At 40.9% G+C, this 14,939-nt stretch overlaps 1 protein-coding gene across 7 annotated transcripts in view; it reads right to left on the bottom strand.

The window, feature by feature from the left end:
- Nucleotides 1–14,939, bottom strand: part of agrn (agrin) — a 274,348-nt gene that overhangs the window by 192,215 nt on the left and 67,194 nt on the right. For 5 of the 7 annotated variants that reach the window (XM_036008107.1, XM_036008108.1, XM_031286349.2 and 2 more), the window contains exon 3: nucleotides 9,783–9,803. The exons of the other annotated variants lie outside the window; for them this stretch is intronic. In XM_036008107.1, the coding sequence (XP_035864000.1) occupies nucleotides 9,783–9,803 (21 nt within the window). The remainder of the gene's footprint in view (nucleotides 1–9,782; nucleotides 9,804–14,939) is intronic. 7 annotated transcript variants of the gene reach the window in all.

The raw sequence follows: 14,939 nt of genomic DNA, 5'->3' as shown, positions 1-14,939 counted from the left end.
AAATCCAGTATAGGTCAGAGTCTTATTCACATTTCCGTCACTGCACTGATGACAATCTATACTTACGACGAACAGTATATCCAATGATTCAGACTGGATGCCATTTACATGTAAAAATATTTTTACCCCATGTGGGCTGAATGTAAATCTTTGACCCATGACACTGTAAGCTCCTCTATTCAAATCCATAGCTGACACCATCACTTTTAACTCCCATTTTTCTTCAGTGCAGGTCCATGAATGCAACACCACAGCCACACATCAGGGACACTGCCCGCTAATGGAGACCTCACACCATTTCTCTCCCATGAGGCCGTCTGTCCTGAGGAGAAATGGGGGGGGGGGTGCATTTAGCAAGCGAGGGAGGAGGGCATGGGTGTGTGTCCTGGAGTAAGAATTCTGGGTCAGGGACTTCAGCGATGGCCTCTTAATCTGTAGATGCACAGGGTGGGGTGTGGGGAGGCTACACACACCAGATGGGACCCCATCCACATATACCTACTTAGCAGGCCCCTGGGCTCGTGCAAACAGACAACCTTATCCCTTCACTGCAGCCCTTTGGATATACAGTTGAAGCGATCATGGGTGAAAGAGATTATATTACCATAACCTAGATATTCTAACCCCCCATGACCCACTGGGTTACAGTATAATGGAGGCGCTGTCCTTGGCAACACAACCCCAGCAGCGCACCACGACACAGACTTTGCACTGGCTAATCAGTCACTAGAATGACAAGAGATGATGCAACAGCAGCTCAAATGACAAATGAAATATAAATGTGGATGTGCCCTCCTTTCATTGTTTCCCTCCTCGTTATCTCTATCTTTTAATGATCGGAATGTATATGATGTGCTCATAATATTTCTTTATTGATTATTCTTAAAATCCATCTCACAGCCTCCCCCTCTCATTCCTCATTCCTGTCACTTTTGGGTTCTGTTTTTCTTTCTAAAGAGCAGATGCACCATAAAAAACCCTCATTAAACTAAAATACCTCTGTGACAGCACATTTTGCCCGAGTTGCGGTTGTTTTTCATGTAAAGTATGTAAGTATGTATTTGAATGATTGTGTCCTCAGTCTGCTGTGATTCTGTTATTCGATGCCCTGATGAGTGTGACACCAGAGATCAGCAGAGGGAGGAGGGCAGGTGGAGGGCTCAGCTCAGGTTTGGAGTCTCCAGATTCATGGATTGACAAGAAAGAGGAAAGGAGATAATCAGCTGGTAGAGCAGCCTCCCTATACTCGTTGGAGCATTTGCACCCCCTAGTGTACCTACTTGTCCTTGCAACTTCACACTTCAAATTTAAATACTCGTACATGCAGCTTCCTCTCGTTTTGACACAGAATTAAGAAAACACCTGATCAGTTTAAGGTGAAACTAACCTCTTGTGAAATCAGTGCTTCCGATTTTATTTCAGTCAAAACTTAGAAGGAATTAACTATTTCTCCATGTTTGATGGTGGTAAAGTAACTTTGCGTTCATCTTTTGAGCCATGTAAAGAAACATGGAGGTCAGTGTCAGCTACAGAACAGTAAATTAGTTCAGGTGCAGATTTGCATGTAAGCAGGGCTTAAACCTGGGTCGTCAAATCAAAGAAGAGCATGATTTAGTAATCCAAATTCTTATTGCATCTCTGTAGAAAGAGAGATGATGGATACTCCCAGGGGTGAGAAGCAGAAGTGCTCCCTCTCAACATTTAAAGAGAAAAGAGAAAAAAGGCAGCAAGGGAGACCCTTCAAACACAAACAGATGTGTTTTAGATGCCCTGGACAACAAACAATAGATGAGTTATGTTGTTCTAGTATGGAGAGAGAGCTGGGCACTTGCAGTTTAGCCCCTGCAAATTAAACTTTGGTCCGACAAATGGAATAATGAAAACCTGACTTGAACTACAAATTAATTGCTGTTGTGACCTACAGCAAAACAAAAAAAAAGCAGAAACACAGCAAATTCCCTTTAGGATATCCTAAGTGAACAACAAGCAGGCTGGACAACACAAGACATTCAACTCCAATTGACTTAAATTTACAGTATCTTTTTTTGTTGCTGATTACAGTTACATAGATATTACAGTAACAGGTAAGGTAGCAGTACAACAGAGGAGCAGACATTTACTTTGTATTGTGCAGCAAGCAGCCATGAGATGGCAGCAGATGCAAAGCGTAGCCCTATTCTGTCCATTCATACTATCAGTGCCAGGAATTAGAACTGCCGGTAAAACCCTCCACAGGTGGGGGAAAAGACTCTTAATCACTCCATAGAGCTCCATCTCATTGCCTACATCAGCATTACTGATGCAGTAATGCATACAATTGTGGGAAACCCATGAAGTCCATTAACTAAGTGCAGCTGTCAATATGATGAATGTGCTGTAAACTACATCCATGACATTTTAAAGCTTTAGTGCATAACTTTTTGATATTAATGAATGTCCGTTACATTCAAGCCATTGCCAAACAAGTTGCTACAAAGCTAATTAAGACTATCAGCTCCACACAACTCTCTCTGTATTTCTCAGTATGGCTATGTTCAGAAGATTGTGTCGTCTGGTGACTTTCCCGCGCAGAAGCTTGAGTGAAGATAATTACCTCTTCTGAAGAGTCCATCATGTTTTTTTTAATCCGTGTGCGCGATCACGGAAGGCTGTATCATGTGGACGCGCCAACAGTTTTGTTGTCCTTACTTAGAATTACTAATGGAGGCGACAGAAATTACGCACTATAGCTTTAAGGAAATTGTCAATATATTTTCTGCCTCATATATTTTGAGGTGATATCTACTATAGATTTACACCATTCATCAAGATACATTCAGTCAGGTTACTGTAAATAACATCAATTGTAGAAATAAAATGATAGGTTAATCAATATGGTGTGAGTTTAGTATCCACTACATCTCTGATCATTACTAGCAATCGTTTACTTGCAGCATATGCAGTGAGCGGTTTCTGAAACCAGCTTTTTATTATTAACTTGCAGTGGAATTCATATTGTTGTAATATCAGGGCTGCTTGGAAACTTAATGAAAGTAGCTTTAGACTAGGCATGCACTGATACCACAGTGGAGTCAGTTATCAAGCTGATAACCAAAGTTAAACTCAAATGGAATGGAACAAAATGGAGTATTTCTCAAATAGTTTTGGAGGTACTTTAAGGGTAAAAGAGGAACTGCAATGCACCAAAACATTTCACACACAGATAATATGACTGGAAAACTGAAGCTGAGGACCCATAAAGTATTTCCATGTGCCTTAGAGCCACTTGGAGCGGCTGCCTCTTGTAGGTGTGGTGCTCTGCAGTGCGGTTTACATTGACAGCCCACCAAGGCACAAACCATACAGAGGCAATAATACACAATGCAGGAATATCCCAGACTAATGAGCTTGGCCATGATGACAAAAAGTTCAATGAAGATAAGAGTTTGCATATGGGTCAGAAATCATTGTAGAGGAGAGGACCGTAAACACAACTGAGGTGCTGCCTGTATCTGGCTGTAGCAGGAGAGGGTGAGGTGGAGCAAAGAGGATAGTGTTCCGGCCTGCAGGGGGAAAGAGTGGCTTGGATCACTGCAAGGACCCTTGGTCATGTTCCAGCCAAGTCAATTAAGTTACAGCAGTGAGTGAGTGTGTGTGTGTGTGTGTGTGTGTGTGTGTGTGTGTGTGTGGTGTGAGAGAGAGAGAGTGTGAGAGAGTGATTCCTTCCCAATAAGAAAGGGAAGAACATAACCCTGACATAACAGCCAAGCAGACAGACTCCTGAAGGGTTTTTGGAGCTGCCATAAAGAATACGTGCAACTCAATAAACATGCCTCCGGGCACCAATAATCTTACACAAGTCATAGCAAAGCACAGCTGTTAATCAGGAGACGTACACTTTAAATTCTTTAGTTCAAGAGGCACATAAAGTCCAACTCTTAGATTAGTATAAAGCATTTTGAAAATTAGAATTGCTTGATAATGCTTAGCCTCACAACAATGGTACCACTCCGCTGTGGCAGCCATAACATGTGCTACAAGTAAATGCTTTGTTTTGTTTTTGTACTGAGGAAAGCCTAAATTGTGCTTATCATCACACACAATAATGATTTTAAAGATATAAGAGATATTCAAAATACAGCTGATATGCAATTGTAAAAGCTCAGTGGATACTGCAATTCTATTTAAATTTGTTTAATATATGTTATAAGTAATATTTTTAAATGATGTATGTGTATTGGGAGAGCAAATTGAAATTGCAGTCATGATAAATGAAACACCCTTCTAATAGCTATCTTTCTGTTCTGTTTTGCTGTCACAGCTATGGAACATAATGCTGGCCTGTTAAGATTACTTGAATATATTATCTATTATATCCATGCCATTATCTAACTTTCTTTGTCTGTTAGAGTGACAACAGTTGTATTATGTTATGCATTTCACTAAAGCTAAAAATTATTTGATGGCAATAATGCTTCCTAACATTATTGGCATATTTGGAGTTGTCCGCCCTTTCTTGCTTCACAGCACTAAACATATGCTGCTGAGAGCATTTGCTCTCTATATTCACTCAAACACATTTGGAAATAAACACTTCTGTCCACACATACGCTGCCTATGGAAATAAACAGTCATATGGGCTTTTTGAAATAAACACTTGGGCATACCAGCATGCAAGAACTGACACATAAACCTCCAAGGCCCAAACACCTTGAAATAGATGCAACACATGTATAAGATAAACTGACTAGCATAAACACCAAAGGAAAGGCAAAGGAGACAAAACGTTGACCAACAGTTAATTACTTTTTGTCTTATGAAATGTATCAGCTAACTTTATTACCGTGCATGTACTTTAAGCATGTTCTGTTAAAGAATTACATTTAAATGGCAAAGAGGGGACATATTATGCTCATTTTCAGGTTCATACTTCATACATAGAAGGTTTCTACTAGAACATTATAAAATCCTTAAATGTTCAAAAAATACTTTATTTTTCTCATACTGTCTGTCTCAATATACCTGTATTCACCCTCTGTCTGAAATGTTCCGTTGTAGTGCCTGTCTCTTTAAGCCCCCCTCCCAAAAAAAGCCCAGTCTGCTCTGACTGGTCAGCATTTCCGGGTCTTCCCCATCTGCGATCTCTGCATCTCTGCACCATCACTGCAGCCGGGGAATGACTGTAACGGCACTGTAGCAGCACTTTGTACTTATATAGTATAGATGTGACATCACAACCGTACATTCATAAGTCCTTTTACATTACTTATATAGCACCTTAACCTGCTTTATAATCAAAAAAGACATGGAAATCTCACTTTTTACAATATGGGACTTTTAAAATAAAAGTAATTACAGTAGGTATTTTGCCATTTTTAGTCAACTTATGTTGCCATTTGGACCTTCCTTATTACAAAATCCATATGTGTTTGTTGTTTGTTGTCTGGGTGTGATTTCCAGACAACATACCTCAAGAAGGCAGCCAAATTACAAATCTTGGCTGTCTTGGGTGTCTTGAAATTACACCACCAAAGAGTTCCAAAAACAGTCTCTGTATTTCCAATGATACAATTAAAAAACTTTGACAAGGCAGATAACCCAGACTGAAAGTTCACTGATCGATTACAGATTATCGATAAGTTGATTTTCATGACAAACTCACACAAACTGAAACCAACGACTGCCTGGAAGGTAGGACATGCATGATGGGGAAAATAGTCTGCAGTAATGTCAAGTAGAAGCAATTCATGGTTAAGGAGCTAAACAATGAAAAACCACTAGTATGGTCCTTGAAACTCCTGTCTATTTTGTGAGCATGTCAGCTCATTAGCCTCTTATCTGAGGAAGGGCTGATACAGAGGGTCAGGAGACTGATGAGGATGTCTCCGATCCAAGGCTGAACTCCTGGAGAGGGGCCGGGGGCCTCGCTCTGACCTCAAGGAAAGAGACAGAGAGGAAGCCAAACAGGAGAAGGAGTGAAAGGGACATGACAAGGGGGGTGCTGGTGATAAATAGTCAATGATAACATATGGGGCTGCTGCTTGCCTGGACCAAAATGGAGAGTCTCAACTTTACTCAGAGAAACATTAGTCTAAAAAAAGTCTTTTGCACAAAACTGAAAATAAACCAGTAGTCTCAATTAACTGTGCATTGAACATATTGCAGATCTACGACAAGCCAAAGTAAGTATCTATTAAACTTTAAGAAATAGTAAATCAACGAGTCAACAACGAGTATGATGATCATTAACTGAGCGGTCTGGGTTTAGACATATTTCAAACGATACAAAGAACACATCAAACATTGTCCTGACATCAAGGTCTCAGCTGAGAATCTCTATTTCAGACTATTTACACTATTCAGAGATTTACTATATTCCTAAAGTGGGTCTCTAACTCTCTTTGACATTTGTCATTTACTTTCAACCCTCGCATGTCGATCTCTTTGAATTAAACAGCCTTAAAAGACGGAAAAGAGCTAGAAAACCTCCAGGGCTCAGTTTAAAAAGGGCTAAAAGAAGAGAGAACCTCTCCCTACACGTCAGATCCTTTAACTGTCAGCTGTCAGTTAGGAAGTGTGCCTCTGCAAACAGTCTAGTGGGTAATACTAGTATAAGATGTGCACAGGTGAAGGACTTACATGTGTAGTGGCCACTTATTAGAGCCCGACCGATATATCGGCGGGCCAATATTATCGGCCGATATTAGGCATTTTCCAAACTATCGGTATCGGCATTTATAATGGCCGATAAATTAATATTTAAAAAATAAAATAAAAACGGACGAAACCCCCTTCAACCATGTTCTGAGTGTTGGCGTTGCACAGTTTGTCCACCAAAGGGCGCTCTACAATGTCCCTGTTGGCAACACTCTGTTTAACCTTTTAAGTTTCATATCTTAAGTTTGTATTTTTATACATTTTATTTATCAGAACTTTAATATATTTTGATGCTCCTCTGTACTGTTGTGACAATAAAACAAACAAGTTTATTTTTAAACAGCATTGTCATATTATTTTAGTGAGGACTACAAATAACTAATGTTAGGGAAATCTGTTTATGTTTTGTTACGGGTTTCTGGATTTAAAAAAATATATATATCAGCCGATATATCGGAATATCGGATTTTTAAATCACCATATATTTGTATCAATATCGGCCTTAAAAATCCTTTATCGGTCGGGCTCTGTCACTTATCCACACCAAGCTGGCTAATATGGAGCATACAGCTTATCATTTAATATTAATGACACCTACCCTTTTGGGAACAGAAGGCTAACGAGCCAGAAGCTACAGGCCGTAACCCTCCCATCCTGATTACTTGAACAGACTGGCCTCCCAAACCAGACAGCAGATAATTGTATCCCCTCGCATTTGAAAGTCACATTAAAGGGCTGATAATGGAGTTCTGGCTCAGAAAAAAAGGGGATCACTGGAGCGGACAAATGGAACAACGGATCTGTCTTTGGCTAGCGAAGGAAATTGGTATCTGCTCGATTCATAGCTGAGGCTACAAAAGATGTCCTCTCTGCTGGCGTGCATTGTTAATGGTGCGTTGCTTTTGAAAAGGGCCAAACTACCTGTTCCTTGTTGAAAGGGGGTGCTTGAGGAAAATGCAGGTGTACAGATAATAGGGTCCGCTGGTGATGAGACCCACGCACCTAGCAGAATGTGGTATTCATGTGCTGTCACGCACTGCGGTGGACTGACAATGCAGATGTGACAAAGGTTCCAGCAAATGGTCAACAAAAAGGAAAATACCTTGCCCCACTAACTCCTTTGCCTACCCTTCTTTTATTGACAAATTAAAATGAAGCAAAACTTGGTTTGAGTTGTGACTGTCACCAACCACAGGATGTGTGACGGTAGGTTACTAAATAAACCAACACGATTCAAAACGCAGTGTACCGTCTTGTACTGTGATGTTACAGGACAAGACAGTATTGGATTAAAACAGCACCTATACTAAATGTGAGGAGGGCAGAATAGGATAGGAATGGCAACGACAAAAGTCAAAGAAAGTAGATTTCACCCTTGTTATTATCCTGTAGCCTGAACAAAGCCTTGAGCAAAAGGAAAGAAAGATCAGCATTAATGCCGCGGTCTCAGCCTGGTCCGAAGGCTTTTCTGGGCTGTGCTGATTTCTTCTCCTGCAGGTGCTTGTTTGCTGGTGGAGGACGGTTAGCCTGTATAGCGGTTAATGAGATCCCCAAGGAAATGGACGCTGAACAGGTCACAGACAGTTGCAAGCACCAGAGCCTTCATAAGCCCACCATGCATGACCTTTGACCTCACCCCTACTCTTATCCTTGCCACATAATCTTGTGAAGGTCTAACGCCTCACTTGAGGGTTGATACCACACACCGTCATGCACAGGTGTGTACATGTTTAACACACACACACACACACACACACACACAAACACACACACACACACTTGTTAAGGACAACTTGAGTGATACAGGGCATTTTCAAATTCCCAACTCCGAAGATGTGCAATGCTGTAGGCTCCAGTGATATAGTGGGTTAACTGGTACTATTAAACAAATATTTGTCAGCATATAATAAGCAAATAATAAAAAAAATAAAAGCCAATTTAGCATTTTTGTTTGATAATTTATCATGCTGCCCAGTATAATGAGGTAGATGTAGAAATAATTTCATTTATATAATATTTATTTTATAAAAAGCAATAACCCACTTAAGGTCTGCAGCATGGACATTACAAAACAACTTACTGGTGCCAGTGGCACAGTGTATATATATATATATATATATATATATATATATGTGTGTGTGTGTGTGTGTGTGTGTGTGTGTGTGTGTGTGTCTGTCTTTTTGACCACAGGTACTTACAGCTCCACTACTTAATATTTTTTTATGGATTAAATGACTGTGTACTGAAAAATAACCAATCTAAATAGAATTCTCCCCCACCAAAGCAGAGCCAAAAGGAGAGTAAATATTGGACTTACTGTACATTCCTCATGCTTTTACTGTGTGTAAGTAGTGAATTGACTGTGAGCAAAACCAGCTTTATTTATTTATTTAGGCCTCTTTGCATATTCTCTTTTCATATTAGGCATTTTAACTTGCCATAGTAGGGAAGGCACAGTGTTTATAATAACATTAACAATGACTCTGTCCTATTTAAGTGTCCCAGTAAACCATGACAGTGAGCCTGCATGCAAAATGCCAGGAACCTAAAACTGGTGCAGCTAAGTGGAATTCAACCATCATTAATTGTATTATTTACCCCTGTACCTTTCCTACTGTGACAGTATTAGCCAGGTAACAGTTAAAGAATTGAATAGTTTTACTTCAAAATGTACCCTCAATGACTAAAACATTTGTGCTGCCATAGTTTGCCCGCTCTCTGCAAGCAGCTTGACACAAATGTGGCATTGCTGTGATAAATGTACTGTGGCAGCCCTAATTACACCACAGCAAATTACATACATACAGCATGTATGACATGAGACTATGGCACTTAATTCTGTCAGCAAGTACAAGCAAAAGGGCTCCCATCTCAAAATCTTAAAGATATTTTTCATGCATTCAACAGGTGAACACTGTCACAGCCATCCTTCCCATTACTTATAAAACCACACACACAAATTAGGCCTGCATAAAGAGAGAAAGAGCTTCAGATATTATTTGGTCTAGTTTAACCAACTATGCAACAGGATACAAACTCCCATTAAAGGGTATGTGTTTTTTCCACGACGTTGATCAGGGCACATGAAGATTAACCACCTGTTCAGCAAATTGACAAATCACTGGAGGACAGTTTGGTGTGCTTACCTGCAACTATATATTTGTGAGCTTCAGTGGGCAAAGAGGGAAAAAAGAAGAAAGAAAAAAAGACAGTTAGTGAAAGTTAGATCTCAAAAAAGCACACAAGACTCAGAAGAATCAGAATGTGTACAACTTTGGAGAAAGAGAAGGACTGAAGCGGAAAGAGACAGATAAACCTGGAATGGATAAGTGACCGGAAGTGGATAAAGGAGGATGATGAGAAGAAGTGGTGATCATAGACAACGAATGGAGTCTTTTTCACAAGTAATAATAAGTTTCAATCCAATCACTTCCATCTACAATATTTAAAATATCGCTGAGGTAAAGAAAACAGGATGAAAAAATTATGAACAAAACTTTGGTGCCTATAAGCAGGTTGAATTCAATGGCCCAAAGCCCAGCGCCAACCAAGTACTACAATTATGAAGATGGTATACCTGACCAAACCCACCCACCTAAAACACAACAAACACCACAGACCTCTCTATCTCACACACACAGCCAGTCAATCTGCTGTTTGCCCAGCTGATGCAGATTGATGGTGAGCAGTGTTGACAAGGCATATAAGAGGCTCATCCATAAAAGATGGGCTGGGCCAGGCAGAAACTGGGAGCTATTTACCGGGGAATAGCACAGAAACTACAGAGTCCCCTTCATTGATTATTAACCAGGCACACATGGAGACTTTCTGTCCGTGTTCTGCATGGCCAGTAACCCTGATCATTTTGCACAGAGACGCATATTGCCATCAAATCAAATAATATTATCTGACATTTGTACCAACGCAAAGAGTAGATACATGAAAATGGTCTTGATTGTGCTTTAAGTATTGTATTGCAGTTGGACGTTCGAATACCACACTCAAAACGGCCACCATCGAGGCTTGAGCCAGTTTCATTAAAACGTATTCAACCACCCTCCCCAATAGCAGTCAACTATAAAAAAAAAAAATCCAGTAGTCGTTCTGCACAATAACCTTGCACCCTGACAAAACAGGTGTTTTGATTTTTGAGTTTTATCCCGGGGAAGGTATTAGCCCAATGTCAGCTCTCCTTCTCTGTTCCACCCTCTTGCATTTCTCTCGACCTGCTTTCTCTGCCCTCGTCTTGATCCTCATTATTTCACACTGAGGTCTTTGGGGGAGCAAACGGTCTATTATCCAAAGATGGAGCTTAAGACAACTTAAAGCTCTGGAGGAGTGGCTATTTATTTGGGTTGAAAGACAGACAGAGTAGGAGGGAGTGTGTGCCTGGCCTGGCGTTCCCATATCACTTAGGCTAATGTGATTAAGGGTGAGCGAGAGGGGGAGTTCATTTAGCTTAGAATGTGTAGGTTCTAAGTGATTCATGTCAGGGAGAGTCGAGGGAGGGAGAGGGAGGGATGTGGCCGGTCACAGGACTTCCTGAAACACACACACACACACACACACACACACACACACACACACACACACACACACACACACACAAATGCTCATTGGTAAATCCCAAGGTCAGAAATGAACAGTACACACCTAGGAGGTCTGTGTCTGAACAAAAAGAGTGTGTGTGTGTGTGTGTGTGTGTGTGTGTGTGTGTGTGTGTGTGTGTGTGTGTGTGTCTGCATATGCAGGGCCTCAAACATGGCAGATGGACCCACTGGACTCTGAATGGCTTTCTGCATGTTGCCACCCACACACACTATTATTCCACATTATATGGACAGATGCAGCATGTCAATGGCACTTCAAACCAAGCTCTCAAACAGCAAAAGCTTGTTCTCTATATCAAAAGTTATTTCGAGCGAGTTGAATGAATAGAAAAAAGTGAATGAATAGAATTTCTTATATAAAAGAAAAAAGTTCTGGTCTCAAGCAAAACAAAACAGGCCTTAATTTGGGTCATACACAGTAAACACAGCTTTATATCCTAATGATGTTAACTGTTAAGATGGAGAGGTGAAAAAGTCAAGATTTTATTTGTAAAAGGGGAAGGGGGTCTTTGTTTGCAACTCAGTTGTATGCTGACTGCAATACAACCCCCCCCACACACACACACACACACACACATACACATACACACACACACACACACATACAAAAGAAGTATTTTACAGACAGGAAGAAAAATGTGTCATCCCTCCCTCCCCCCTCTAGCCCTATTGTACACTTTCAAATACCTCCCTGTGTTTTCACATTGGTTAAGGCTTTAAGGGGACAACTCAGTCTGTGACTCCAATAATCAACCTGCTCCAAATGCTTAATAGTCGAGTCATTGTGGTTGTGCACCGGCACAAACCCACTTTGTTGTCTGGGTTAAAAATTAAAATGCAACTAAATGTTGGCTGTCGTCCCGTTGTAAACTAGGAGTGGACATCATCAGGAGGCAGAAAAGCAGCTTTTTCAGATCCCTGATTCAAAAAGGAGGTATGGGAGCTTCACAGAACACATGTGAGTCTGGACTGGAGAGCCTTTAGGTCATCCACAAACAGGGCCAAGAACTGAAAGGGGGGAGATTTCTAAGGGACTTGGACCAACTACTGCATTTTCTCACACGCAGGACACTGAGGGTTGTAAAAAGTCCTATCAGTTTCCAGCTGTGAGGTGTATACAACCCTTTTCACCATCCCCTCCTTTTCTCCACCACTTGAATAAATAGAAGCTGAGAAATGGGCTGGAGGGTGAGACAAGAAAAAGGAGAGAAGGATCCCTTTGGTACTTGTTTCCCTCACGCAACACATCCTTCATGTCGCCCCAATTTACTAACCTTGGCAGACTTTGCCAAACAACTGCTCGCCATAAAAAAAAGCAAAGCTTGCATTTGTTTATTTTCATTGTGGTGGATTTGCCTCAGCTGATGGGAAATGAGGCTTGAGTTGCTGAGGCCACGCAGAGTGAGATCCACCATCTCTGCCTGTCCTCGTGCTGGAACCATTTGGTGTTTTTATTTATCTATTTTCTAAATATAGTGTTAGAGGTGAGTTGGATCAGGGTGTCAAGCATGTAAGACTGTTTTCCTGTGATTAGAAGTGCGTGACTGTGTGCATACAGAATTGGTAAAGGCTAGCATAATCTCAGAGCACACATTTCGTAATGAGCCATTTGCATATGCAGTGCGGTGGCATTGTGATTATATACAAGAGAAGATAGAAATGCAAAGAAGGTTTCCTTTCGCTCAAGCAGAATTTTTTCACAATAGCGTAATTTCACGCAACGCAAATCTGCAGCTCCTCTGTGGGCCTGGGCCTGCCTTGATTAATTTAGTGTGAGGGAAGAGATTAAACATGCCACAGCAGACATCAAGTTAGACTGTCAGCACAGACTGAAAAAGTCACTGCTATAATGAAAAACTAATTGTCACTTCTATATGAGGTGGATTTTTGCCAGCTTTGTTCAGACACATCTTCATTGTCTTGCTTAAGTGCCTGTATCAGATACTATTAAATGGCCTTTATACAGTCTGGTATCAGAAATACTCATCCAAAAGCACAGATTATGTGATGTGAGGAGATACCTGACAGAAATGTCTAGATGAATAAAAACGTTTGACTCTGCAGACGCCTCAAAGGCTCGTCTCTATTTGAGTGTTACTCTTATTTTGACAAGAGGGCCGTGGACCCTTCCTCCCACTCTAAGTCTGACAGTCATTAGTTAGTTATCTCAGTCTCCCCACAGGCCCTGCAACAGTCTGCTGCTTTGCCCATGTTGAAAAGTCAAAGGTGGGAGCTGCAGTGATATGAAGGGGCTCTGTGTTAGCGCTCTTCCTCTGTGATAAATTTACACCAAAACCTACAACTGATGACATTATGGGTACGTGTGAGGCTGACGGCCCCCACGTTCCTGACATTCCAGCTGTGGCAAGAGAGATTATGTTCCTCCTCAAACCTCCACACTGTACAACATCAAGGTGTGTGTGGAGCTTGAAACCATGTCCACACAGAGCTAAAGCATAAAATCTTAAAACCGCTGATTTTGCTGTTGGCCATGTTCAGCATGTAGCCTTTATAAGCCACTATTTTACACCTGTCCCTATATTATACCTATTCAGTTGTACAAAGTGCGAAACATAAATTTTGATGTGAAAGGCGAAACATTTATTTGAATCATCAATTTTGCAAATGAACAATGCACACTGGTTTAGAGACAAAACGGGTGGGAACTCCAATATCTAACAATGATGTTATTGGTTTTTTGCTTCTTAAAACAACACAAAAAGTATTGGTTTCACCCAAAACTCTTTCCTGATCCAATCATTCACTTTCATTTGGCTGCTTTTGTTGTCATGTGTGGCCAGTGGTGATGACTCAGATAGTTAACTAATTATGTGGACTAGGTTGATTGAGAAACTCTTTCTACTACTACTTGATTCATTCTATTTCGGAAGAAACAACTCCAAACATTACATATATACGTTTCTGTTGCAAAAAGCAATCAAAACAAAATTATTTAACTACCTGCTTGGTTTTGTGTGTATATCTTGCATGTAAATGTGCACTTGGTGTGGAAATACTTTTAGTGTTGGAATCGGATACTATTGAGGCTCTGATTGGTAAAAAAAAAAAAAAAAACAATTCATGAAAAAATCCACTGAGCACACATGGTTGAAAGTAGAAAGTGAAACCTGGCTGTTGAGAGAACACTAGATCACTCTAAAAATGCCATCTCATATTAAGCTTATCAAGTGTTCTCTGTGGCAGCTAAGCAATGAAGGCTTTCTCCCGGACACATTCATCAAATGGATCTGGATCACGAGTCCGCTGCTAAATGCAGGCTTGGCACGGCCGAGCCTTCCGATTCGGCCCTGCTGCGTAATTCAAACAAGCAGTTAATGTCGGTCTGGTCAAAGTCAAAGAGGCACCAGAGCCATCCATAAAGCAATGAGTCCAGTCATGCATCCCTGTGCCACCGATGACATCACTGAATCCTCTGCACGCCCTTCCCCCCCCCCTTTATTTTATGAGGTCCCATCCTTCACCGCCTCTTCCCTTTAGATAATTCCCACCTCTATCACAAACACCGCCTTTCCCCCTTTTAGCGAAATAGACTGATCCATTAATTCTGATCCATTATTAGAGGAAATGGCTTTTCATTTTGCCAATTAACAAGCTTGTGAATTCATCAGCCGAGCAAGATTCACAGAATTAAAGAGCGGGCATGAGAGTGAGGGAAAATGAGGGGGAAGACCA

Source organism: Sander lucioperca, chromosome 12 (genome assembly GCF_008315115.2).
Source record: "Sander lucioperca isolate FBNREF2018 chromosome 12, SLUC_FBN_1.2, whole genome shotgun sequence".
NCBI classification, from domain to species: domain Eukaryota; kingdom Metazoa; phylum Chordata; class Actinopteri; order Perciformes; family Percidae; genus Sander; species Sander lucioperca.
The sequence above is the reverse complement of the archived record's forward strand: the minus strand, read 5'-3'. Positions and strand labels throughout refer to the sequence as shown.